Source organism: Dipodomys merriami, unplaced genomic scaffold, assembly GCF_024711535.1.
Source record: "Dipodomys merriami isolate MVZ:Mamm:240054 unplaced genomic scaffold, mDipMer1.0.p SCAF_4, whole genome shotgun sequence".
NCBI lineage: Eukaryota > Metazoa > Chordata > Mammalia > Rodentia > Heteromyidae > Dipodomys > Dipodomys merriami.
Window position 1 is genome coordinate 10,985,133 of NW_027205603.1, and position 26,087 is coordinate 11,011,219.

Below are 26,087 nucleotides of genomic sequence, written 5' to 3' on the forward strand. Positions count from 1 at the left end.
AATCTCCACATTTTATGCATGAGTCTGAATAAAATGCTATTTAAGAAAACAGGAATAAATGAAGACATGGGGGCCAATTACTTTGAGAGCTCAAAGGGTATATACATGTGCAATCATTGCTATGATCACTGATTTCATGCCAGTTAAACATTTCTAGAAAGGCTGTGTGAAGTGGGGCTGGTAGGCTCAAGAGCCCACTGATATTAAGAGTTTCAGAGTTTAATTCCACGCTTGACCTCTGGGCCCCTTTATAGACACAAACACACCAGCCACATTAGCACTTTATTTCATATTGCTTCTTATTTCTTGACACTTTTTTTTTTTTTTTTGTCAGTTGTGGAGCCTGAACTCTGGGCCTGGGCCCTGTCCTTCAGCTCTTCAGTTCAAGGCTAGTGCTCTACCACTTGAGCTATAGCACCACTTCCGGCTTTTTCTGCTTATGTGGTGCTGAGGAATGGAACCCAGGGCCTCATGCATGCAAGGCAAACACTCTCCCACTGAGCCACCTTCCCAGCCCCTGCCATTCCTTTTTTTAATCTTTATTCTCAAGACAAAGTCTTGTTATGTTGCCCATGATTGTACTACCTCAGCTTCCCAAATGCTGAGACAATAGGTAAACACTATTGCACTCAGACACTTAAACTCTTAACCATTGGTTTCCAAAGTGCTACATTAAAAGGTTAACTTTATACCAATCTTTGTTTTATTTTGAATTAAAATAAATTGATTTTCCTGGGATGAGGAAAAATTTCAATCCTAGGAATTAAATAACCCAAATGAAAGGAAAATGCATCCACATTCAAATTATCCACAAAGAATACAGGATTAAAGTTTCCTGCTGACCAGTCAGTTCTGTAATGAGCCATCTATATCTGGAAATCCCAAAAGCATGTAGAAAGAAATCATGGAACTTCTAGTGAAAATGTCTCCATGCTTTACCAGTGAAGTAAGTCTTTTTATTTTTTTATTTTTAGAAGTCAATCAAACACTAATACATTTTCCAACGTGCTACATGGCTAGGAGATAGAACGTAAACAATGCAGGTGACCTTGCCAAAGGCCTACTGGTAGCTTTCAGGAGGTTTGCAGCTCTGAGTAACTACAAAGGGGACGAAGGTGATCTGATGTTAGGCAGAAAGCTGTAACTCCACAGATGCTGGTGATGCATTATACTACACTGATCAGAGGTTCTGGCAGGTGTTTGCAGTGTGTGTATGCGTGTAAACGCATGTGTTATCTCCTTTGTGGCTCAGTACAACTGAGAACATTTTTCTGTGTTGACCTAAGGTTCCTCGTATACCCAATTGTATACTCCCAACTTGCAATGTGTATTTGTTATTTCCTAACAGATGAATCATATTAGAATACACATTTTCAACTATGCACTGGTGGCTTATGCCTGTAATCCTAGTTACTCAGGAGGCTGAGATCTGAGGATCATGGTTCAATGCTAGCCCAGGTAGGAAAATCTGTGAGACTCTTATCTCTAATGAACCACCAGAAAATGAAAGTGGAGCTGTGGTTCAAAGTAATAGAATGCTAGCCTTGAACAGAAAAGCTCAAGGACAGTGCCCAGACTCTGAGTTCAGGCCCCATGATTTACCAAAAAAAAAAAAAAGAATACATTTTCAACAAACAGCAGAACTGTTTGCTCCCTGAGTACCTGTGATGGTAAATGCCTTCAAGCAATCCTTTCTTTATCACTGGGACCCTGGCACTGAACTAAGGTTGATCACTACATGATTTTTCTTCCTTGCTATCTGTCCATCTTTCACTGAACCCACTGTGGCATAGAAGTCTCAGTGATTTTGATAGTTTGTAGAGAGAGGACAAGGCTGTAGAAACTGAAAAGAGGCCATGTGACTTTTTTCCCCCTTTTTATGGACTGGCTAAAGATACTCTCAATGGTAGTGACATTTTGTCTGTAGCAGAAAGAGATGCAATGGAGACAGAGGAGCAAAGATCGGTCTTGAGAGTCCTCAAAGTGCTTTATTTTGTAAAGCCTGGCTCATGGCTGGAGTGTATTGTTAGCACTAGGAGATACAAGACAAACTTCCTTATCCTGTCCAAACAGCTTCTCACCCGAAATGAACAACAGAGATGGTTACAGACAAAAATAATGCATTTTGTCAAATTCTAAAAGCAAACACAGATTGGCCACAAAGGAAACAAGTTACTCCATTTTGGTATATGTACCTTATCTTTAATTCAGGGCTTCACATTTGTATGTCTTGGGTCAAAAGAACCACAGCAGAACTTCAGAACAACAAAACAGATGTAGGCCAGAATTAACTATTGGTAGGGATGGTGATCAAATCATAGCACTGATGAACTTAAAATACATAAAATACAGAGGGGTATGACTATGTTACAGGGGAGTTATCTTCCTGGGAGAATGAATTCCCAGTCAGTAGAGAATGGTTGCATGGCATTACTGCTGGCTTCAAAGGCTGCCTGCATATGCTGGGTACAATGAAACTTGCAGAACCCAGAAGTAAAGATGACTGGAAAAGGCAGCCTACAGGAAGACTCGTTGAGTTTTAAGTCATTATTACAGAGTGAATTATTTTTCCCCGTGTTTTTGGAATTGCCTACAAAAATCTTCTTACATTTTAAACAAGGAGTTTTAAAGGCACAGCTTTAACACAGCGTGTAAGTTGAGTACCTACTCTAAGCAAGTCTAATAACCTTATAACTTGATGCCTTCTAGAAAAATGAAGGAAAGTTGGCAGATACATGATCAATGTGGGCAATGTTTAACTTGATTAAACACAATCAGCACAGTTTAGGGCAATGAATTTACAAAACCAGAGTTGGGTTAAATTTGTTTAAAAAATGAGGTTGATAAATGTTCATTTGAAAGAATGGAAGAATCCTTTCTCTTTCTTTCTTTCTTTCTTTCTTTCTTTCTTTCTTTCTTTCTTTCTTTCTTTCTTTCTTTCTTTCTTTCTTTCTTTCTTTCATTCTAAGACCATCTACCATGTACTTTGAACAAAACATTCACTCATGAAACATTACTGAAGGACACATCTGTAAATGTGACAATCATTTTCACCAGCACTGTAAAATGTCTTTACATGTAAACTTCAAAAATCACATGCTGTTTATTAAATTTTTAGATTCAAAAATATCCCTGTTTTCCTAATAATGTAAACAGTTAAACTGAGGGTTTCAGTTAAAGAGATCATAATTGGTAACAAAATACCATCCTTTAAACAATGGCCAAACAGAAACCTTTTGCAACTCAGATTTGCATTCAGTGACAGGAGAAATTGAATATTAATTCTGTTCATCTTCCTACAGGGAGATGTAGCTACTATTGCCCCAAACTATGCACCTTCCAGGTAAGCTTTGTTTTTATTTTGTAGCATGAATACCTACAACATACTGGTGTAACAATGAAGAGTCTCCAGGCAAGAAAGAAAAGCAAGCAGTTTTCCTAGACATCTTTATAGAGGTGGAAATGTGGACAGAGTCCTGTGGTGGAAAAGAGGGTGGTTGTTCTGGGGGTACTGGGGGTCCCAACACTCCAGGGACAGAACCCATGGCCATGAAGATGCCAGCCAGCATTCTTCCACCCAGGGATGGGGGCTCTGGTGGCAATTATTAAGGAGAGAGAGAGAGAAAAAGAGAGAGAGAGAGAGAGAGAGAGAGAGAGAGAGTGTATGCATGTTTTGTAGAAGTATTACCTTTGCATTAAAGTGTTTGCTTTTGTTTTCGTTTTAATCAGCATCATTATTATCCTCATCATTATCCTCATCATTATTATTATGAATACTGTCTCCCATCTTTCAATTCAAAGATAAACTGATCCACAGTTTATTGCATGATGCCAACAGGTGCTCTGATGTGCATTTCCCTTCCCCTCCCCCCATTGTGTCCATCCATCCATCCATTCATCCATCCATCCATCCATCCACCCACCCACCTACCCACAGCTGGAATCGGAGGGTTTTTCTTGTAACATTCTGATTCAAGCCGATTGGTTTTGATTAATTATTTAAAAAATGTGCACAAGAGCATGTGCGTGTATGCACACGCGCGCCCACACAGAGTGGAAGTAGCTAGAATGAGGCTGGGGAATATCAGGTAGCTGTTAAAGCGAGTAGCCCCCCAAATCGGTCATCTTAGCCTGAAGATGTAAACAGAGGAGGTCTGCTTCCTGCAAGATGAGTGCTTCATTGAGTTTGGTTTTCTTTTGTCCTACACCAAAACCGGTCCTTCCCATGCTCATATCCGTCCAAGGCTGCGCAGGAGGTTACGTCAAGATGTGGCCAATAAAGTCCAAAAAGCGCTTTGAATACTGCTCTGGGTTCACGGTAGAGATCTCTGCACCAGCCTGGGCAATGTCAAAGGAAAGGAATGCTGATATAATATTAATGGTTTTCCCAAAATTACTACTTAGTATCAATTGTAGTAAAAAATAAAGATTTCCTTTTTTTCTTTCTTTCTTTAAGTGGTGGGGACAGAACCCAGGGCCTTGAGCATGCTAGGCAAGTCATCTACCACTGAGCCATACCCTAGCTAGGAAGCTAGTAATTAATATTCACTCCTATGCAGCCTCTGCTCTCAAAATACATCAAAGTTCTTATGAATCTATGTCTGAACATCAGGCCAAGACTGGCCACAGCACAATAAATTCCCATCACTTATCTAGGGCAGTCGCATCTTAAAAAACAAAAACAAAAACAAAACCCAACAAATCACTTAGGACATTCCCAACACACAGTGGCATCTGTGTGGTTTATATCCAGAGGTGCACAAGTCAAGAAGGCAGGCTTTGAACATGAGAAAAATATAAGCATCTGGAGAAAAGGGGAGCCTTTATGACACAAACATTGCCTTGTGTTTCAAGACTGTCTTATTTAAGACAGAGGGAAACGTTCAATCCTCCAAACCAGGACGGCAGAAGTGATCCTGGGATCCTGGGATCTGCCCAGGTTTGCCCTGACCTTATAGCCAGTGAAATCTATGTTCCTGGCTGCATCTCCTGCAAGACCTGCTCAGACAAGGAAGCTGGGCCCTTGGCAGAAGTCCAGTGAGAGATCTTCTATTGTTAGATACCCAGCACTGGCCAACACACACAAGGCAGAGCCTGGCCAGTTTCCTGAGCTGCCTGCAAAGGGCAGGAGCAGAGGTCAACTAAATCACCAGGACTATTTTTAGACAGTCAAGTTCATGGGCAAACTTGTAACTTCCTGGCCTGGACTGTTTGGGTTTTCACTGAAGAGGCAAGTCTTGAAAACAGAACATGGCTGTCAACAGTAGTAGGCCAGTTCAATACTTCTCTGCTAAAAGTAACATCTGGGTTTTGTAAACTGCCCATGATTTTAGGCCATGTAGTAGGTAAGTAAGTGATAGAAGTAAATTGGTAACTAAGAGGACTGATGGGGCCACAGTGTACTTCGATTTCATAAGATGCATACTATGGAACACTTATAAAACATCTACCCAGTGGCTGGCTCCAACAGACAAGGCGTCAGGACCGCTTATTTGGTGTTTCATTTAGGTATACAGAGAGAAAGTGCAGGTTCTGTCCAGTTTTGGCTTTGCAGTGTATGTGTGTTTTCAGCCAGAGCTGTGCATCAGAGAATGGCCAGAGGCACCTCTGGAGCCCCTCCCTCAGCTTCTGAACTAGACTGAGACTCAAGAGCTACTCAGAAGGCTCGGACGGGAGGGAGCACTGTCCACCTCTCTCCCTGTGCTCTCTGGGCTTGGGACGGGGGAGGCTTTGGTTTGGGTTCCGTTATGGCAGGACCATTGTTGAGGATGGGATTGAAATATTTCTTTGGCAAATGGAATTTGGTTTTAAGCTACTTCCAGTTCTGGGATGACAGCCTTTAGTTGCGTGCTGATTCTGGCACGTCTGAACTGACTCCATGAGACAACGGGAGACACCTCCCAGGCCTGTGTGAACAAACAGCCTGACTGATCTGTACTCTTTAGGACCCAGAAGGTCAGATGGGTTCCTACAATACATGCATAAAATAGACACACCACCATATATGAAGTTCAGCCAGACAGGTGGGGATTCTAGTCAAGGACCCAGACCTGAGCACAGTGCTGGCCCAGGCTGGAACCCCATTTCTATCACTGCCTAGTAATGGACTTTGGCAAGTCACTCCTGATTGAGGCTGTCTTCCTCAGTTTCTCCAGTTGACAAAAGGGGGCACACTAGTGTTTTACTCTGGCTTGTCATGGGGATGAAGGAAGTTAATATGCCTAGAATAGTGATTCTGAACAAGCACCACAGAAATAAGGAACTAATATCATGAAACGCTGATCTTATTATAAACAAAGGATTTCTCTATTAGGAAAAACCCCACTCACTATGAGAAAAGCAGAATTCTGCATGTGAGAATGGACTAGAACAGAACAGAACAGAATTCTGAGAATGCTCCTTCAGTGTGAAACCTTGCAGCACCAAATTGTCTCCAGCACTTCAATCTGTGTTTCTCAACAGAGGAATCTATAGAATATTCTAGAATGCAGGTGGCTATTAATATCCCTGTGTGGAAATCCCAGTCTAGGTGATTCACACCCGGGTCCAGGAGAGGGGGTAAGAGTGGGGACAGGGGATTGGCTGAGAAGCCCCTAACCTCTGCAGAAAAAAAAAAAAAAGCATTATGGGAGGACTCAGAATAGCTTGGCAGAAAGGAGCATAATAGAGAGCTATACTCACGCCATGTTTAACAGTTTTTGCAGCATGGGCAGCTTTCTTTTTTGCATCATAATGAGTAAGAATATCAATAATGGCCATGAAATACACCTCTTTCCTGGGTGAGTCTGTAAAGCGAAGAGAGCACAATCACTTTCGGAAAAGCATGAGGTACCCAGGGAGTGAGGACTGAGGTTCGGGTGAAGGAGAGTCAGCCGCGTCAGGAGTGAGAGAGCTCAAAAAGAAGCTCAACTCCTGCCCAGCCTGCTTGGCTCCTTGTACCCAGTGCTCATCAGTTTAAAAAGTTAAAACCAACCAACCAACCAAAGGAACATCCTAACAGTGTAGGCGATTGTCAGCGAAGGTCCAAATGAGAACAAGTGTTTTATATTGGGGGGTTGGTCCTGGGGCTTGAACTCAGGACCTCATACAGTTGCTTGACTTTTTGACTCAAGGCTGCTACTCTGCCACTCAAGGCAACTCTCCACTTCTGGCTTTCTGCTGGTTCATTGGAGATGAACAGTGTTTCTGAGTTGTCTGCTCAGGCTGGTTTTAAACCTAGATCCTCACTCAGCTTCCTGAGAAGCTAGGATTACAGGCATGAACTACCAATACCAGGTAGGAACAAATGTTTCTGTTTGCCAACTCTTTAATGACAGCTTTCTGGTGTATACAAAAAAAATGGGCTTTATAAAAATAAAAATGCTTTATAAAGCCAGCACAACCATTATGCTATTGATCCTTTCCTACCATAAGATGCACACTTCACAGCTCTGTTGTCTCATTGCATATGAAATTAGAACTACATAAAGGCTTTTGTCATCTTCATTACCTACTTTCTACATATTCTCAAAACTGTTTTTCAATTATGGATGGTAAGAAATGGATATCCCATGATATCTAATTTTCTAAGTTGCAAAAAGCAATGTTGGTGAGTAAAAGAGAGCAAAACTCAACTCAGGCCCACTTGGTTGGTGTGTCATTGGAGATTAAAAAAAATTAATGAACCACATGTTTTTTTTTTTTTAGAAAACAAGAGGCTATTTTTATTATACCACTATTTTTTTTTCCTTCATGGATACATAGCTAAGATAGAAGTAATATTTCTTTAGATGCCCAATCACTTAGACTTCCAAGATTATGCTGGGTCCTACTCTAGAAAAGAGGGTCATAGACCTCTTTCCAGGGGAGGATTGTAGAGGACAGATGGGGGCAGATCAGATTCTCACTCACATGCAAGTGTGGCTGTTGGCCACGGTATGGCTGCTCCACTGGACAGCCCCCTGAGGGTCACAGTGCATAATGCAGAAATGATTTGTGATACTACTGACTTAGAAAACAGATAAAGGCTGAGTGCCAGTGGCTTACTCCTAGAAGCCTAGTTATTCTGGAGGCTGAAATCTGAGGATCATGGTGTGAATCCAGTCTGTACAGAAAAGTCTGTGAGACTCTCATCTCCAATCACAAAAACTCAGGTGTAGTTCAAGTAGTACATTGCCAGTCTTGAGTGAAAAAGCTAAGGGACAGTGCCCAGGCCCTGAGTTCAAGCCCCAGTACCAGCTAGCAAGAAAAAAAAAAAAAAGAAAAGAAAAAAAAGAGAGAAAGAAAATAGTTTAAAATAAGACTTAAAGTATTATTTTGTTTTGTTTTGTTTTCTTTTTTTTGCCAGTTCTGGGGCTTGAACTCAGGGCCTGGGCACTGTCCCTGAGCTTCTTTTGCTCAAGGCTAGCACTCTACCACTTGAGCCACAGTGCCATTTCTAGCCTCTTCTGTTTATGAGTTACTAAGGAATCGAACCCAGGGCTTCATGCATGCTAGGCAAGCACTCTACCACTCAGCCACCTTCCCAGCCCATCATTTCTTTTATATGTTATCTATAAACATAGGTAAGTGATTATATGCATACATACACACATACAAACACATACAAACATAGGTAGATAGGTAGTAGAAGACTGTGTGACAGTTTCATTTCATCACTTAACATCACAGAATTCAATAGCAGAGATTTCCATTCCTTCTTCACACTCCAGTCCCCAAATCAATGCACCTGTACACTGCAGGACTGGTCCCGCAGAGAAGCATTCTTGTAATTGGGGTTGTAATGACCGAGAGATCACACTGCAAAGATCAAACCACTCACACATATGCAAAAGAATTGCTAGTCACGAAGCTTACTCTCATGGCATTTAATTCCATAGACATCAATACTTGGATCGAACTCGCCGGGAGCCAAGGGTGGTGAGCTGTTGAGAGTGTTTCCAGGACTGTCTGGTGGGGTCCCGATGGGGTGTGTGCCATCGCTTTCCCCCTCCTCCTCGCCTTCGTTGTCCTCACACTCCACCTCTTCTTGCTCCGCTCTTTCCACATCATGAATTCCCACCAGAAGACTGTAATCCATGAGCTTTAACTGGGCAAGAAACTGGGGGTTTAGAGGTGGGGGAGAGGCATCAAGTCAGTCATTTGTACCTTTGTTACCATCCAGATTTAAAGAACATGAACTCAAAGCCCAATGCCAGTGGCTCACACCTGTAATCCTAGCTGGTCCAGAGCCTGAGATCTACGGATTGTGTTCAAAACCAGTTGGGACAGAAAAGCCTGGGAGACTCTTACTCCACTAACACACCAAAAATCTGGATGTGGAGCTGTGGCTCAAGGGGTTGAGGGCTAGCCTTGAGCAAAACAGCCAGGGACAGCACCCAGGCATTAAGTTCAAGCCCCAGGCCTGGCACACACACACACAAAAGACTATAAACTTAGTTAACATGCATGGGAGACAACCGTGGAGGGGGAGGTACAAGGGTGTCATGGAGGTCCCCATTAAGATCCTCTTCCATGATGCTCCCAAAATCCCAGGCAGTTACTTCTTCCACTAAAACCCAGCCTCACACTTCCAGCTGGTTCTGAGCTCAGATTATTTGCCCTGAAATGCAAAGCTGGAGGTGGAGGCTTGCACTAATCACTGAGGCTGGGTTACACTGGAGAGCAGAGAGCATGCCCAGCATGAACAAGCCCAGGAGGGAGGGAAGGGCAAGTTTCTCCCAACAATGAAGCCAGCGATTGGGAAATAGCAGGGGCCTCCCAAGTAGCTCCGGCAGAGCCCCAGAGTAGTTTGGAAAGCACTTTGAAATTCTGTACACTGGCCAGGAAGGGTTCTTGTGCTCCATCACAAATAAGTAAAAGCCCAAATGTTTCAGCCATTTGCTTCAGTGGGCAATGAAGCCCCTCTGTCCTTAGCTCCCTTCCCTCTGAGGGAAGGGAGGAGAGGACAGAAGATGAAGGTACTTTGCTACCTTCGAAGAGCCACACACCAAAGTTCCTCTCGTTCTGTGCCGGTCCAGCCACAGCTGGAATGTAAAGCCCTGTGAGTCTGGCTACCTAGGCCTGCCAAGTTCTTGGTTTCCTTCTTTCCTTCTTTCCTTGTTTTCTTCCTTCCTTCTTTCCTCCCTCCCCCTTCTCCTTTCCTTTCCTTTCTTTCTTTTAAATTTTAATGTGATGTTCTGACTCCTGAAGTGTAGAGTGTAAAGAGTTCACACCGCGCACCTGCTGGCTACAGCTGGCTCCTCCCATGGCACCATCCTGTACCCAACTAGGGTTTGGGGTTGGAAAGGGTGCCCTGCCCTGCCTCTCACAGCATGTGGCTGCACTGTCCTTGGTTCGTTGGCGCAGAGCAGTAGATGAGGCCTCTGAACTAGCCTCCAAACACAAAGAGTAAATATAGAAAATTATGGGTCTTGATGTTCTGGTGGAAAATGAACTGAAATCAGTTTGCAAAGACCTGCAGGGCCATTTTGTCTTTGTTCTGAGCCCTGTGGGAAGCAGCTCTGTCTCTGTGAGTTGAGTGAAGAGCCAAGATTCCTTATAGGAAAGCAAAAGGCCTGCTTGCCAGCACCAACCTCTTCCTATTGACCATCCCCTGACCCAATGGCCTGCCTGCCTGTCTTCCTTCCTTCCTTCTTTCCTTCCTTCCTTCCTTCCTTCCTTCCTTCCTTCCTTCCTTCCTTCCTTTCTTTCTTTCTTTCTTTCTTTCTTCTTCTTTTCTTTCTCTCTCTTCCCCCCTCCCTCTCTCAATTTTGGTGCCAGTACTGGGCTTGAACTCAGGGTCTGGATGTTATCCCTCAGCTTTTATGCTCAAGCACTCTGTCAAGTGAGCCACAACTCCAGTTGCAGCTTTTTGGTGGTTAACTGGAGATAAAATTTCACAGAAGCTGAGTGCTGGTGGCTCATGCCTGCAATCCTAGCTACTCAGGAGGCTGAGATCTGAGGATCATGGTTCAAAGCCAGCCCAAGCAGGAAAGTCCGTGAGACTCTTATCTCCAAGAAACCACTCAGAAATCTAGAAGTGGTGCTGTGTGGCTCAAGTGGTAGAGCTCTAGCCTTGAGCTGAAGAGCTGAGGGACAGCATTCAGGCCCAGAGTTCAAGCTCAACGACCAACCAAAAAAAAAAAAAAAAAGAAAAGTTTCAAAATTTCCTGCCTGGCCTGGCTTTGAACTGTAACCTTCAAATCTCAGCTTCCTGAGCAGCTAGGATCACAGGCATGAGTCACCAGCTCTTTGCTTTAGGTTAGGCTTCAGATAGGGTCTGGCTTTAGACCTTGATTTTTTTTTGGGGGGGGGTCCGGTCATGGGGCCTGAACTCTGGGCCTGGGCGCTGTCCCTCAGCTCTTCAGCTCAAGGCTAGCACTCTACCACTTGAGCCACAGCGTCACTTCTGGCTTTTTTCTTTTTGCTTATGTGGTGCTGAGGAATAGAACCCAGGGCCTCGAGCATGCAAGACATGCGCTCTACCACTGAGCCACCTTCCCAGCCCCTAGACCTTGATATTCTTACTCACACTTCCTATGTAGGTGAGATTATAATGTGAACTCTCATATCTGGCTTCTTCATTGAGATGGGAATCACACTAGAGTTTCTTTTTTTCTTTTTTCTTTTTTTTTTTTTTTACCTTGATCCATCCTCCTAATCTGTGTTTCTGAATAGCTGTGTGAAAGCCCAATTTTTAGGCTTTGAAAGGGGCAGAACAGAGAAACCTTACACAAGTTTGATATTCAGATACTGTAGTAAGGTAGGAAAAATGGGCTTATTTAAAAGCAGAGGCAATACCAGTGCTGGATTCATGTTTAATCCATGTGGTTGAAGAAGCAGCTGCTCTTCCCTGTCCCTTCCTTCTTCTAGTGATGGCAAGAATGGACTTTCTACTGTCTCTACCGTCCCCAGGCTCCCTTCTTAGTGCCAGACTGCCATCCTTCCGGGGTGTCCTGACAGCATTAGGTTTCAGGGACATCTGGCTAGGAATATGTGTGGACAGCCATCCTCACGAATCCCCACACCATGGCTGATTGGGTGAGCAATGTATAAAGTGCTTGAATCTTTTACCAACACAGGACCTGTCTGTAACCATGGTCAGTGACCTGCTCTGCTTTCCCTGGGGCCCAGGATATGGATAAGAACTGAATGCTATGGACTCTGGGGACAGCTGACCAGTCTCAAGGCCAGGCTCTGGGCACTCACTGAGATGGTAGACAGGCTTGGGAAGGTGGGGACAAGTCCACAGACTCCAAGTGAGGGAGTGGGTTCAGGAGTCACGCTACTGCTGGAGGTTTTGTTAAAGCAGCTTTCTCCAAAGCTCATGCTGGAAGAGAAAGAGTTAAAGTCCACGGTTCCTGAAACCTGTCCATGTCGATAAGGGATGCTGCTCCCCCTCAGAATACCCGGGGCCTCCTATCTTGGAAGCATATTTGGAAATCATAACCAAGAGCATCTAGTTATATTCGCTGGCCCTCAGGAAGTGTGACTGGCAAAGTGCACACTGTGAGCCATTTCTGCCCTATTTGTGGGTCCAAGGCTCCGGAGAGACTGAACTCAGCCTCTGGGCTCCTGGAGAGGCAGGTCAGTCAGGGTCTTTTTTGTCTCGTTCACTGCCCCTGCTCCACCTAGTATGTACCTGGCTTTGAGCCCTGCACTTAGGGCCTCTGACCACCTTCATCCTGAAGGCCTCTCCAGGGGCTGAGGCAGTGCTGGGTGACCAGATGACAAATGTATGCCTCAGAGTGCTGGGCTAGGGGACAGAAAGGGAGGATGGAGACTTCACCTCGCTGCCTCAGCTTTGCTGTGTGGCAGGGAAAAGTCCCCTTCTCCTCATCCCTGCTCTCTCTGGACACTTGCGAGGTCCCTGAGAGATGGAAAAGAACTAGGGGCACCCTGAACTTCCCCTTCTAGCCTCCTGGAAAGGGAAGGTGTGTTCAAGATGCAAATCTGGTTTAGCCCCATTTACCAGAGTAGAAACAATACTCCCCCACGGGGACCTTGGCTCTACTGTCCCCTCTCCTATCCTCTCTGATCTCATCTGAACACAGGTGCTTCCGTCGGGACCTTCCTTTGGGGTATCCTTCCCCTCCATACCTGGGGCTCAGCTCATTTTGTAGGGGTATCTGAGTTAGTCCTCTCGTCAACCAAGAGCTCTGGCTGTTCTTTCTCCCTTGTATTTCTGACCCCTGGCAGGTGCTGGGCTCCCCACAAGCCAATAAATGAGTGAATGTAATTTCTGCTTCTTTTCTATCCATCCACTTCCCCCACTACACTACCAACATCAAACAAAAACAAACAGCAAAGCAGTAACAAAATCCCTTTGCAGCAGCAAGTGGCAACAGCGTCGTGAAGTACAATGAGATTGATCACAGCACAGCTGGCTTGTCTGCAGTGCACTTTCTACTTAGACCTTCACGTGGTTGACCTCCAAGTAAAATTCTGACCTTCACATGGCTAACCTCCAAATATACTTTGACCTTCACATGGCTTACCAAATACATTTTCAACTTTCCCATGGCTGGCTTTTAAATAACACCGTTAAGCTGCACAGGGCTGACCTTCAAAAACATGTTTCACCTTCACATGGCTGACCTCCAAATACACTTTGAGTGTGCCTTTGGTATAAGAGTCAGGGGCTTGCCTGTGACTAACCTGACAGGACAAGCAAGGATGGTGACAGGGCTGGCTGGACTCATTAAGCCATGTGTGTCTGGGCAGAGTTGTCCTTCCTGAGGGTGGTCTCCTATGTCAGGATGCCCTGAGCAGCCTCCCCTAGTCTCCAACCTGTGGTCAGACCCTGATTTGGCTTCTCTTCCAGTAAGGAAGAAATAAAGGGAAATGAGTTCCTATATGATGTCCCTGAAGCCCTGGGTGAATTAAACACATTGCTTCAGGGAAACGCGTGCCATCTCACCGAGTCTTATGTTTTCAAGTCTACAGGACTGGGCAGAAATAGAAGAAAACCTAGCATGGGGCCTATAACTCAGATGTGGGGTCAGTTTCTGGTGAATATTGGCAACTCGAGATATAACCACCTTTATGTTTTATTGCTCATCCATTATTTATTTTTTAAGTACAGAAGAATTCAAAGTATGAAGACTTAAATTTTAGGCTCCCCTGGTTTTCTTTTTTTTTTTTTTTTTTTTTTTGGGTCCGGTCGTGGGCCTGAACTCTGGGCCTGGGTGCTGTCTTTCAGCTCTTCAGCTCAAGGCTAGAGCTCTACCACTTGAGCCACAACGCCACTTCCGTTTTTTTTTTCTTTTTGCTTATGTGGTGCTGGGGAATCGAACCCAGGGCCTCATGCATGCAAGGCAAGCGCTCTACCACTGAGCCACCTTCCCAGCCTCCCCTGGTTTTCTTTGTTTTTAAGGTCTTCATAATTGTCTGTGCCAGGCTGAGGATCTATCTCTTTTATACTTACAGTATCTCATCTAATTGGATCCATCAATAATTAATTCATCATTAGGCCAATTATGTTTTGTTTCCCCCTTTTGTTCTTTTTGGTGCCAGAGCGTCAAGTGGATTAAATGTACTTTCTACCATTGAGCTATACACCCAGCCTGTGCCAAATCTCTGAGCCAGTGTCTTCCTCACTATCTTTATGAACCCTGTCACCACCTCCTCTACCAAATGGTGTGGCCAAGATGCAGTGAATCAACTATTTTCACAACAGATTTCAATGATGTCAACTTGTTAACTTTCTTAACACACTTGTTCTACTAGAACTGCTACCCCCAACACATCTGGTTGTTAAACCAGAATTCCCATCAGCCCTGTGTAGTGTTTGACCACTTGTTTAAACTTACTGCCTTCCTCCTTTGGAGCTTGCTTTCAGAGAGCAAAGTAGCTACTGCGTTATCATTAACATCTTTAACTTGTATAATTTTATGCCAATGTTATGTTTTATGTCAGTGTAGTTAGGAGTATGTCCTCAAGTCCTGGTCTGAATATAGTATTCTCTTCTTCTTCCTCCTTCTCCTCCTTTTCCTCCTCTTCTTCTTCTCCTCTCTCAGAAAGGGTTTATATGTTTATTTTGTGCAAAGCTCTCTGGACAATTCTTTTCTTGAGAAAAAAAATCATTTATTGAGCCATAATAAACTCAAATACTCTATTAAGCCTTATGAAAATAACTACCCCCCCAAAGCCACCGCGAACAACAACAACAAAACCAAAACTGAAAAAAAAACCAACATAGTGCAACTTTAACCGTTAGACCAGTCAGCTAAATTAGAAAGCCTGGAGCTCATGGAAAAATAAAACTCGATTAAATTCTAGTCTCACTGTCAGGATCAGATGTCAAGCTATTTCACCACAATTACCTGCTTAAAAATTTAATGATGCTCCTCTCCTGCATGAATTTTGAAACTAAAGACACTGTTATCAGCCATTGAGAAAAATTTTTAATGAAAGAACACTTTATGCCCGGCCTGCCTCTCAACAAAACAGCCGAGTGTGAGAGCCATGTACGGGGATTAAACTATCCAATCCTTTAATCAACAACATTATTAGAGACAACAAAAGGCTTAAGTTTGAACTGCTTGAATTACATTCTTTCTGGAGGCTACATGTAATTTGTGATACAAAGTCAAAAAGAAGAAAAGCGAAAAAAGATTTTTTTTTTTGGGGCAGGGGCAAGTCATAGATAACTGGAAGGGTTATTTACTATAATTGCTAAACCAATATTACTTCTCAAGACCAAAGATTTGTTGATTAATCAGCAAAAACTCAAAGGAGAATATTTTTCTTCTGGCACAGTGCTTAATTATCAATTGGGATCAAATTTGACCCCAATGTAAATAGGAAATACTTAACTAATATACATTTAAATAATCACCCTGACAACTGAGAAAAAATGCTTATTAATAAGAGACCGAAGAGTAGATGTTACATGGTAAAAAGAAATACTTGTATTTAGTTTTGTTTTAAAACTAGAAATTTGTATTCCCTCCCCCCAAATACAATACTAATGTTTAAATCCAAGCATATACATCATGGCAATTAAAATGATGTAGAAAAGTTTATTAAATAATTGAACAATAACTAGGAATAATCAGGGTGCTGGTAGCTTATGCCTGTAATCACAGCTACTCAATGAGCTGAGATCTGAGGATCCTAATTCAAAGCCAGCCTGGATAGGAAAGACTTTGAGACTCTTAATCTTCAATCAAACACCAAAAAGCTGGAAGTGGAGCTGTAGCTCAAGTTATAGAGTACAAACCTTGAGGGAAAAAAAAAAAAAACAACAACTCAGAGATTGCACCCAGACCCTGAGTTCAAGCCCCAGGATAGGCACCAAAAAGAAAAAAAAAAAAAAAAAAAGGAATGAACTCGGTAAGCTCTAGTGTTTTGCAATGAAAAGAGCTGGTAGATGATTAAAAAGTAAATTAAAACACTACTTGTCCCTTGGTGAAGAATCAAATGCATGGCATTCATTCCTTGGCTCTAGTCATTTTAATTGATTTTGTTTAATGACATGGACAAGAAAATCTTTCCACAAAGTTCCCTCTAAGGGGCAGACCTAACTGTGTGGGAACAGGATTTCAAAGTAAAAAAAGAAAAAGCACATACCTATAAACAAAAGTTGCGGGCAAGAGAACCCTAGTTCAGTGATTGCCTGAATTAGAATTCTTTTTGCATTTTAACTCTATAACATCCATATCTGAGTTTAGTTCTCAAAGAATTAAATAAGGAAGCCCAATAGGAGAGCTGCAGTGCCTTTACACTAAGCAAAATGACAGGAAGAGGAGGATTAAAAACAATTCCTAAAACAAAACAGTACTTAAAGAGGAATCTCGTTCATGATACACTAAGCCCTTTAGAACACTGGGTCTTATTTCAAATTAACCTCTCCATAACTCTGTGCCACAGTGCTCCATGCTAAGTCCTGTGGTGGAGCAAGCCTGGCTCTCTGACCCCAGGACCCTGTTTATGATGACTGGTAGGAATATTAAAACATGAGCTTATTAGCTTATTATCCCTGAGTGGTATGCTGGTCCTCTCACACTCTGCATAGATGCTGTGTGCAGGCAGGGGACCCCAAGGATGTCCCCACCCAGCAGATGACAACTGGTGTTTCTGATCCTTATCATCCGGGACTCTGGTATACTACATTTTAAAACCGATATAAGGTAATGTCTATCTGTTTGTATGTGAGCTGGAATGTGTGTGTGTGTGTGTGTGTGTGTGTGTGTGTGTGTGTGTGTGTGTGTGTGTGTGTGTGTGTGTGTGTATGGTTTGCTGTGATGGCAGATTTAAATAGATGGATTAAACAGCTCCTAAAAGTGAACAGAGGTGACCTTGATGCCATGGAGCTGTCCTTCTTGTTGATTTTTCTTACCTCAACATCCTTTTTCAGTTTTTCCAGGAACACTTTTTTGTTGCTGTCATCAATGTAAATCTTTTGGCCTTCGTTAATGAAATCATTATCTTTTAAAGTTGGCAGTTCTTTGGCCTAAAGCAAATGAAAAAAAAAAGATTGAGAAAGAAACTTGAATAAGATCTAAAAATCATGTACATACCCAACCCTGGAAATGGAGGTTTGCCCTGTCCAGAGGTTTGACCCAAGGCAATAAAGTGTGAGATGCCCAGACACCGCCAGGGGGCATCGGTGAGCTACAGTCACTGGAAGCATACCCACTGGGAATGGGGGTTAAACATGCTCCATATTAAAAGGCTCCCTGTGACACAGTTCAGGTATTTCCCACGAGGGAACCCAATTTCATCCTTACATGAAGCCCTCCAAGTACAGAAGTTGTATTCTTGGTACTTTATTGAGAACCTTCAATTTTCTTACTGGTTCAACCCAAACTCTACCATTCCCTCCACTTCTGGGTGGGCCTTGCTGGGCTCTGGTTACAAATAATATGTGCTCTCATGGCATAATCACATCTTCATTCTGAGTCAGGGGGAACTGCAGCCAGAGGCTAACCATCTGCCCTTCTAAACCCTTCTGTTCTTCACGCCACCAGGGAAATTCTGTTCTTGCCTGGACAATGGCAAACCCCCCCCCATTTCTTCTCAACACAGTGCTATTGGAATCATGTTTCCTTTTACTCTTTGTAAATAAACAAGAAGTTGAGCTAACAAGGAGAACCACACTCCTACCAACTGATAATGAGCAACTTAAAATGTAGATTATGGAAAAAATACAAAATTAAGACCCAACCACCTTGTGCTGCAGTAAATTGGCATCTGGTTTTACAACAGTGTTTATTTGCTGAAACAAGGACACAGGATGACCCATTGCAACAATGATCCCCATAGGACAGTATATTGGAAACAAACTTTACAACTTTGGGAGGGGGTGGGGTGGAATGGGGTGGGGTGGGGAGGAGTGTAGAAGGTGGGGGAGGGAATGGGTAGTGGGACAACAAGGGAAGGGGTAACAATGATCAACAAGTAATGTTCTCATTGCCTTACTCATGTAATTGTAACCCCTCTGTACAGCATCTCTACAATAAAAATTAAATTAAAAAAATCAGTGTTTATTATTCAGTTTTACTTTGAACAACCTGCATTCTGGGAGAGCTCAAAAAACAAAACAAAACATGACAATCGAACCTCCATCTTCAATTCCATCCAGTCAACCTTAACTTATTTTGTTCTCTTGAAAGGAATGCAATGTAATATACTGCCTTTCTTTGGGTAATATGATAATGAAGCCAGAATGGTCCAAGAAAACAATCTATTCTTTCTGGCTCCACATTGCTCCCTGCTTAAGGTAAACTCATGGATATATCTATTGAACCATCTTTTAGATGCTTGAACTAAACATGTTCCTCCCTCTCATTTTTATAAAGCATACACATATAGGTAAACATAGTCATTGATTTATGTACACATACAGATGTGTATACTTATGCAGTTCTAAGTTGGTCCTTTTGGGTTGCTTTGACTTTGAAACGAAAGTTTTATCTGTTTTGCAATTTTGACTTAGAGTTCCTATGAAAACAATTATACTTATAAAAGAGGTGTAGTAAATCTTAGAAATTCACTTCAATAAAATCAAGACTCTAGGGGGAGATGGATCTTTTTAAAAATGTTTGAGTAATAGTCATGAAGAAATAAAAATGCGGTATCATTCTTCCTAAAAAAAATTGAGAGTGGACTGTCTAAATCTGTCATTAATAATTTAAAAATAATGTAATAAATATAAACCATAAAAACCCAGAATGTCTTTCTTCAGAAGGCAGCCGTTCATGTTTCATGGTTGTGTCATGCACGTAGGACTTTCTGAAGGTACTAAGAAGATGAGCATTACCCCAAATATGACATTAGGGGCAGCTGAAAGTGAAGGGTGGTAGCCAGACCTACACCCCAAAACAAAGGAGCCACAGATAAGACTGAGATGGTCCAGGCAGACATTTTGGATATTTCTATATAACTGTTTTGGAACTGGGTGGGTAAGGATTAAAGAGTTGCCTCAGGCTGAGTGTGGAGGTACTAGCCTTGTAATCTCAGCTACTCGACAGAAGGAGATTGGGAGGATTGAAGTTTGTAGCCAGCCGGTTACTGACACTCCATTTCAATCAACAAGCCAGGATGGTTGTTCGTGCCTATGGGCCAAGCTACGTGTGAAGGATAACTAAGAGAATCACAATCTGAGGTCAGCACCAGGCAAAAACGTGCGACCAAAGTAAAAAAAAAAAAAAAGGCTGGGAGTATGGCTCAAGGAGTAGAGTGCTTGTGTAGCAAACAGAAGGCCCTGAGTTTAACCCTCAACACCACCACCACCAAATCAACAAATATAAATTCATTTTGTACATGGAAGAAAAGATGAGAGAGAAATTTTTTGTTGTTATTTTGGGTGAATTTGAGAAACATGAAGACGGAGATGACAGACCACAGACACATTAATAGTGTTTGCAATGAAGGTCACGTTAATGAAGATGAAGATCATTTCAGGTTCGCCCCAGCAGAATCATCTCACATGACAGGAAAAGTCTAATCCGCCTCATAAAACTCTGAACACCCCGTACTGTGTTGTAAGCCTACTTGCAAGTTTCATAGGCACTAGGGATGTATTTAGATTGGATCAAGTTCAGAAAAGGGAAAGCGGATTGGTTAAAAGACTTAAGGGCTTATTGAAAAGCTCAAGAGGCAAAGATAGGTCCTTCCCAGGGCAGCTGTGGGAGAGCAATCTGACAGATACCCACCTCCCACATGTTTGCCCTAAGACTGGGCTTACAGCCTCAGAGCTGGGGGCCATGAATCTCCAGTTCCAGCCCCACATCTACCTCTTACTTGCCAGGGACCTGGGACCAGTTCTAGATCTCTCTTGGATGTCTCCTAAGTGAACTGGGGAAAATACCCACCACCACCGTAGCGGCTGTAGTTCAAGTACTTATAATGTTAAGTACCGCATGAGTCATTTGTACCCATCATTCCCTTAACTCTTCGAAACAATGCTAACCATCACCCTTTCCCACATCTCATAGCACATGGAATGAAAATAATTCAGCCTAACTACAGCCCCACAGACTGACAACTGAGGAGCCAGACTCTTAGTCCTTCTGTCAAAGGGAGATGTATGCTGATAATTCAACCACCACTACTACCACCATCACCACCGTTAATTCATTCCATTCAACACTACCACAATCACCATCACCTCACAGTTATAAATACAACCATCACTATAACTACCACCATTTCCACCACCATTATCACCACCACTATCACCACCACCACCACCATTAGCTGGACACCACCACAATAATCACAGTCACCATTAGTTACTACCACCATCATCATTATCACTAGCATCACCATCAATAAATACCACAAGCTCGATCAGCATTATTGCTGATGTAAGGATTCCATTGGATTCAAGACTGGTATGGCATCTTGAGAAACTTGACTGCATTCGAAATATTTTCTTAAAAAAACTATTCATTCCCCTCACCCCCCAAGAACTAGATGATCAAGATTAAGTTACATGACACAGATTCATACCCAGGAAAACCTTACTACTTCTAAGTTAATGGCTTTAAACTGTCAATGTAAAACTGCCCACAAAGACCAGGCATGGTGGCTCAAGCCTGTAATCCTAATTACATGGGAGACAGAGACTCAGGACTGAGATTGAAGATTTATGGCCAGGCTGGCCATAAAAGTTCCAGGGAATCGATCTCACTCAATGACTGGGTATGGTGACACACACCTGTCACCCACAGCGATGCAAGGAAACACAAGTAGGAGGATCACAGCTCACGGTTGGCCTGGGTAGAAAGCAAGACCCGACCTTCAAAATAACCAGTGCACAGAGGTTTGCGGCATGGCTCATTGGTAGAGTGCCTGTCTAGCAAGTGGGAGGCCTGAGTTCAATTTTTAGTATTGCCAAAAAGGAATTATCAGCCCACAAAGGTGAGAGTAACACAAAACTAACTGCGGGCAGTGACACCTTAATGAAGCAATGGCTTTTACTCTTTTTTAAAGTCTGGACTGTTTGCTCACAGAAAAGTTAACACCCTTATTAAGAATAAAATATGGGGGCTGGGAAGGTGGCTCAGTGGTAGAGTGCTTGCGTTGCATGCATGAGATCTTGGGTTCGATTCCTCAGTACCACATAAGCAGTAAAAGCCAGAAGTGGCACTGTGGCTCAAGTGGTAGAGTGCTAGCCTTGAGCTGAAGAGCTGAGGGACAGCACCCAGGCTCAGAGTTCAGGCCCCACAACCGACAAAAAAAAAAAAAAAAAAAAAAAAGATGAAAATATGGTTGTATAATAAAAATAGGACATGTAAACTTCTTGGAGTAATAAAGTATGTAAAATTTGGTATTTATTAAATACATGGAATCAAATTTAATCACACACACACACACACACACACACACACACACACACACACACACACACACACACACACACACACACACACACACACACACACACACACACACACACACGGCCGAAATAGAAATTTGTTGACTTTTGTCTTATCTTAATTTTCTTAGTTTTTCTCAGTGAGTACATTATAGTAGTGGGTAATTTAGTGTTATTTTGCTGACCTAAAGCAAAAATCTGTGAACTGGAATCTTAGAAAAAATAACTGAGACATAGGAGGAGTCATGAATTCAGTCTCAGTGAGCAGAAAACTCCCTAACTTTTAACTTACTATGAGCTGTAAGGGAAAACTAATTTTGTTATAAGAGAGAGAGAGAGAGAGAGAGAGAGAGAGAGAGAGAGAGAGAGAGAGAGAGAGAGAGAGAGAGAGAGAGAGAGAGAGAGAGAGAGAGAGAGAGAGAGAGAGAGTGTGTGTGTGTGTGTGTATGCATGCTGATACTAGGGCTTAAATTCAGGACCTACGCACTGTCCCTTAGTTTTGCTCAAAGCTGATGTTCTACCACTTGAGTCACAGCTCTATTTTCAGATTTTGGGTGCTTAATTGGAGAGAAGAGTCTTAATAGCATTTCCTGCCTAGACTAGCTTTGAACTGTGTGGTCCTAGGTCTCAGCCTCCTGAATAGTTAGGCTTACAGGTGTGAGCCATTGGTGCCTAGTTGTAAATATTTCTGACAAGTTTTTGGCTTCAGTTAAAGAAGACAAAATTCCTTAAAAAATTACAAACTGTCTCTAAGTAAGTATATATTCTTCAGTGCAAGAAACATGCAATATATAACAATATTATTCCTGGTCAGAAAGGTCTGAAAGACAAACAGCTTGAAGAAACAGCACATGGATAATCCTTTAACTGTATGAAAGCCCCTGCTTATGCAGTTACTGGTAATTCCCCATGGATCAATAAAAGTTATACATGTTCCCCAAGGACAGATTTGGTCAGCAGTTTAAGATGTACAAATATTCAAAGCAGTGACAAAGGCTAGTGTTCTCATTTTTAGATGTGACCACAGGTCTCCATGGACAGCTCAGTAGACAAAGACCCATGGGATGGTGATGTACCAGAGAGAAATTTCAGAATTGCCTGGAAGCAGACACGAGGCTGCTTGCTGCTCAGAAAAGCTGCAAGGAAAGAAGATAAAAAGCCAGAATTCACCAATTTCTGTTTAAATGTTAAAATAGTTATTGCTTTGCCCTTTTGTACTTAGAATTTTCTAGCTACTATACATTTTTTGCAATCTCTACCAATAAACAATAAACAAATATGGTTAGTGAAATGGTCTGAATGCATTTCTTTTAAATAGGAGTGTGATTATATGCTTATTTCTGTGATTAGCTATAAAAACAGCTATCATTTGTATGAAATTTAGGGTGTAAGGCTACTTTAGTAATAAAACCTGAAATCATACAGATATCTGGCAAGATTTAAAAATTGAATTATCTTTTAGACCACAAAAAAATTAAAAATCATTTAACAAAGCTTAAATCTGTATCTACAGTCAGAAACCTTTACTTTAAATACACAGAACTCAAACCAAAAATGGCACTGAATTTTACTATCATTCTATACACCCAAAGGGACAACTGTGTTCTTCTAAATGACCATTAACTCTGGGAAAGCAAAACAAAAACAAAAACAAAACAAAACAAAAAACTTCTCTTTCCACATGGAGAGCCCACATGGGTGGAATTCAGAGCCAACTTCTGTTTTTGCAAGGAAGCCTCACTGGGAAGATGAAATGAACCCGGTCACACTTGAGTGTTTAATACAAACAGGATTTTGGCACCAGAAGGTTTCAATGCCAAGGATAATACATATCAGAGCACTCTGTGATTAAAGGACTTACATGGCAGAACTAAATGAATTTTTCTTCGATGTGCTCATTTGGCAACCCCCCCTTTTTTTTTTTTAATAAATCTAATTGTAATCCTTGATGTCAAAGACTGCTGTCCAGCATCCCTTTGATGGGCTCTTTCTGTGACACAACAAGTTGACACACTTGAAAAATAAAGACTATTGTCTTATGGCAGGGACTACCCGGGTCCCCATTTTGTTTGTTAATCCAAGTTCACCTAAATAAAAGGACTTGGTGAGACAGGATAAAATTCCTCTCAGTATGCCTGCCAAAAGAACTTCATAAAAGTCATAGTGGATAAAATTGGAAATATATACGTTAGAAGTATTTCTGGGAGGGAGAGAATTTTAGGTCATCCTTATATATGTGTGTTATCAATTTGGGTGTAATAAGAGACGCTAGGGATTTATAATAGAATCGGTTCTGCTTTCCCAAAGCAGCTAAGCCACAAATTCGATACATGGAAAGGCAAATTAGTGAACGTGGATAAAGTTGACAAAGAAGTAGCAAGGATAACAGGTGTCTGTTGGCAAAAGAACATAGAATATACGCGATGACCGTCCCAGTTCTTGGCTTGGGAAATGACCCATTACCAACTTCTAACTTCCACAATAAAAGCCATGAGAATGCAGGCATTTGGGGCCAGCACTGGATCCAAAAGTTGCATCATTTTAATTTCAAATCTGGCAGAAAGAAAATATTCTACTGAACCTACTACTGACATAGAGCCACAACACACTGGATAAGCTCTCAGTTTTCCATTTAGAGTTGTTAAGGGTGCTGAGGGCCAGCTGTTAGTTGTTTTCTCTAAAATTCCTTAGCCAGTATGTAAAAAAAAAAAGAATTTTAGTTTTTTCCCCTAATAGTCATACCTTTATGAGTATAACTCTAAGTGGCTATGTCAAAAAGAACAGTTTGGCCTTCTTCCACAAGCTGTGATGGTCATAGTTTGAGCGTCTGCCAGGCCTACAAAATTGCCCCTTCAAAATTGGTTTGTTCCAACCCAATCAGAAGATTCTGCTGCCTGGATGTCTATCTACAGTAATCATCAAAATGGAAAAAGCTGAAAATTCAAGAAGTTTGCTGAGTCCTGTTGTTTTTGGTTTAAGACTTAACAAACATGATTATTTTACAAGAATTATCTGCCTGCATAAAGTTGGCTTAAATTCAGGCCATATTCTAAGCTTTAAATGTCTTCTCTTGATCCTATTTTTTTTCCTAGAATTATATGAGCTCTTAGTTTAAAAAAAAAAAAAACACAAATTCCCACATGTCTAGTAGCTCTCTTCCCAGCCTCCGGCCACCTCCCAGGTATGCTTGTGAAAGTCTGAGTTCATTCCAGTGAAATAAAAATTAAGGAGATTGAGTTTCTGCATGACTCTGAGGCAGTAAGTTGAAGAAGCTTGAGGACTTTAAGGCTCTCATCTGAGGGAGAATTTGGAAAATAATCACAAGAATCATTGCATGAGATCTTCTCTTTTTCTCTCATGCCAGGCTTACCAGCCAGGAAAAAAATTTCAAAGGGATTAAAGCAAAAAGACAAAATAAAACAAACCCTCCCACTTCTGGGCTTTGTAGCAGAGTGCTTGTGTGCTTATACAGCATGCACGAGACTGGGTTTGATCCCCAGTACCGCCAAAAGCAGAACCATAAACAAAAAGATCACTTCCCAGAATACCTTAGTGGTTTACATATAGCGTTCCTTCCACTTGCTTAGACACTGCTGCCAGAATGGCTCAGGATGCTTTTCTATCAGTAGCAGCACCCCTACCCCACCCTTACCTATCCACAGAACAGATAAAATTTTAATGATTGTCCAGTCCAGGACTTCTCTAAGTGAGGTCAACTTCTGAAAAGAATTTCTGGAGTCCAGGCATGATCGGAACAAGATTCTCACAAACACTAAGGTGTAAGAACCAAGGAAACAAACAAGTCCATTAGCCTTACAAATGATTGAACTCCAGCCCCTTTACTTCCAATAATGGCATTCCCCTTTCTTCTGATTCCTTGACTCCAGTACCTACCTGCCTCCCCCTCCCCCCGCCCCCCCCCCCACGCCCCCAACCTCCGCTCCTTTCATAAAACATCTCTGGTCTATAAAGCAGGAGTTACTGTTGCTGCCTTTAAGAACTGGGGCTGAAGTTGGGGATGTGGATCAGTGATATAGTTTTTTCAGCGATAACAGCCCTCCCTCTCTCTCTCTCTCTCATTTTGGCATTGGGGCTTGAACTTAGGGCCCATGGCTTCTTGCTCCTAGTCTGATACTTTCTCACTTGAATCACATCTCCACTTCTGGCTCTTTGCTGGTTAATTGGAAAGAAGAATCTTGTGTGCTTTTCTCTCCAGTGGCTTTGAACTGCACTTCTTAGATCCTAACCTCCAGATAGCTACGATTATAGGTATGAACCACCACCACCTGGCTTGGAAGGC

General features: G+C 42.3%; 1 protein-coding gene across 1 annotated transcript in view; it reads right to left on the reverse strand.

Moving 5' to 3' along the window:
- Positions 1–1,968: 1,968 nt before the first annotated feature.
- The window catches only part of Pip4k2a (phosphatidylinositol-5-phosphate 4-kinase type 2 alpha), a 157,655-nt gene continuing 133,536 nt past the window's right edge, over positions 1,969–26,087 (reverse strand). Inside the window, exons 7-10 of the mRNA XM_069990504.1 lie at positions 17,303–17,416; positions 8,836–9,079; positions 6,682–6,785; positions 1,969–4,338 (exon numbers count right to left, since the gene is read on the reverse strand). Coding sequence (XP_069846605.1) covers positions 4,258–4,338; positions 6,682–6,785; positions 8,836–9,079; positions 17,303–17,416 — 543 coding nt within the window. The 3' untranslated portion in view covers positions 1,969–4,257. The remainder of the gene's footprint in view (positions 4,339–6,681; positions 6,786–8,835; positions 9,080–17,302; positions 17,417–26,087) is intronic.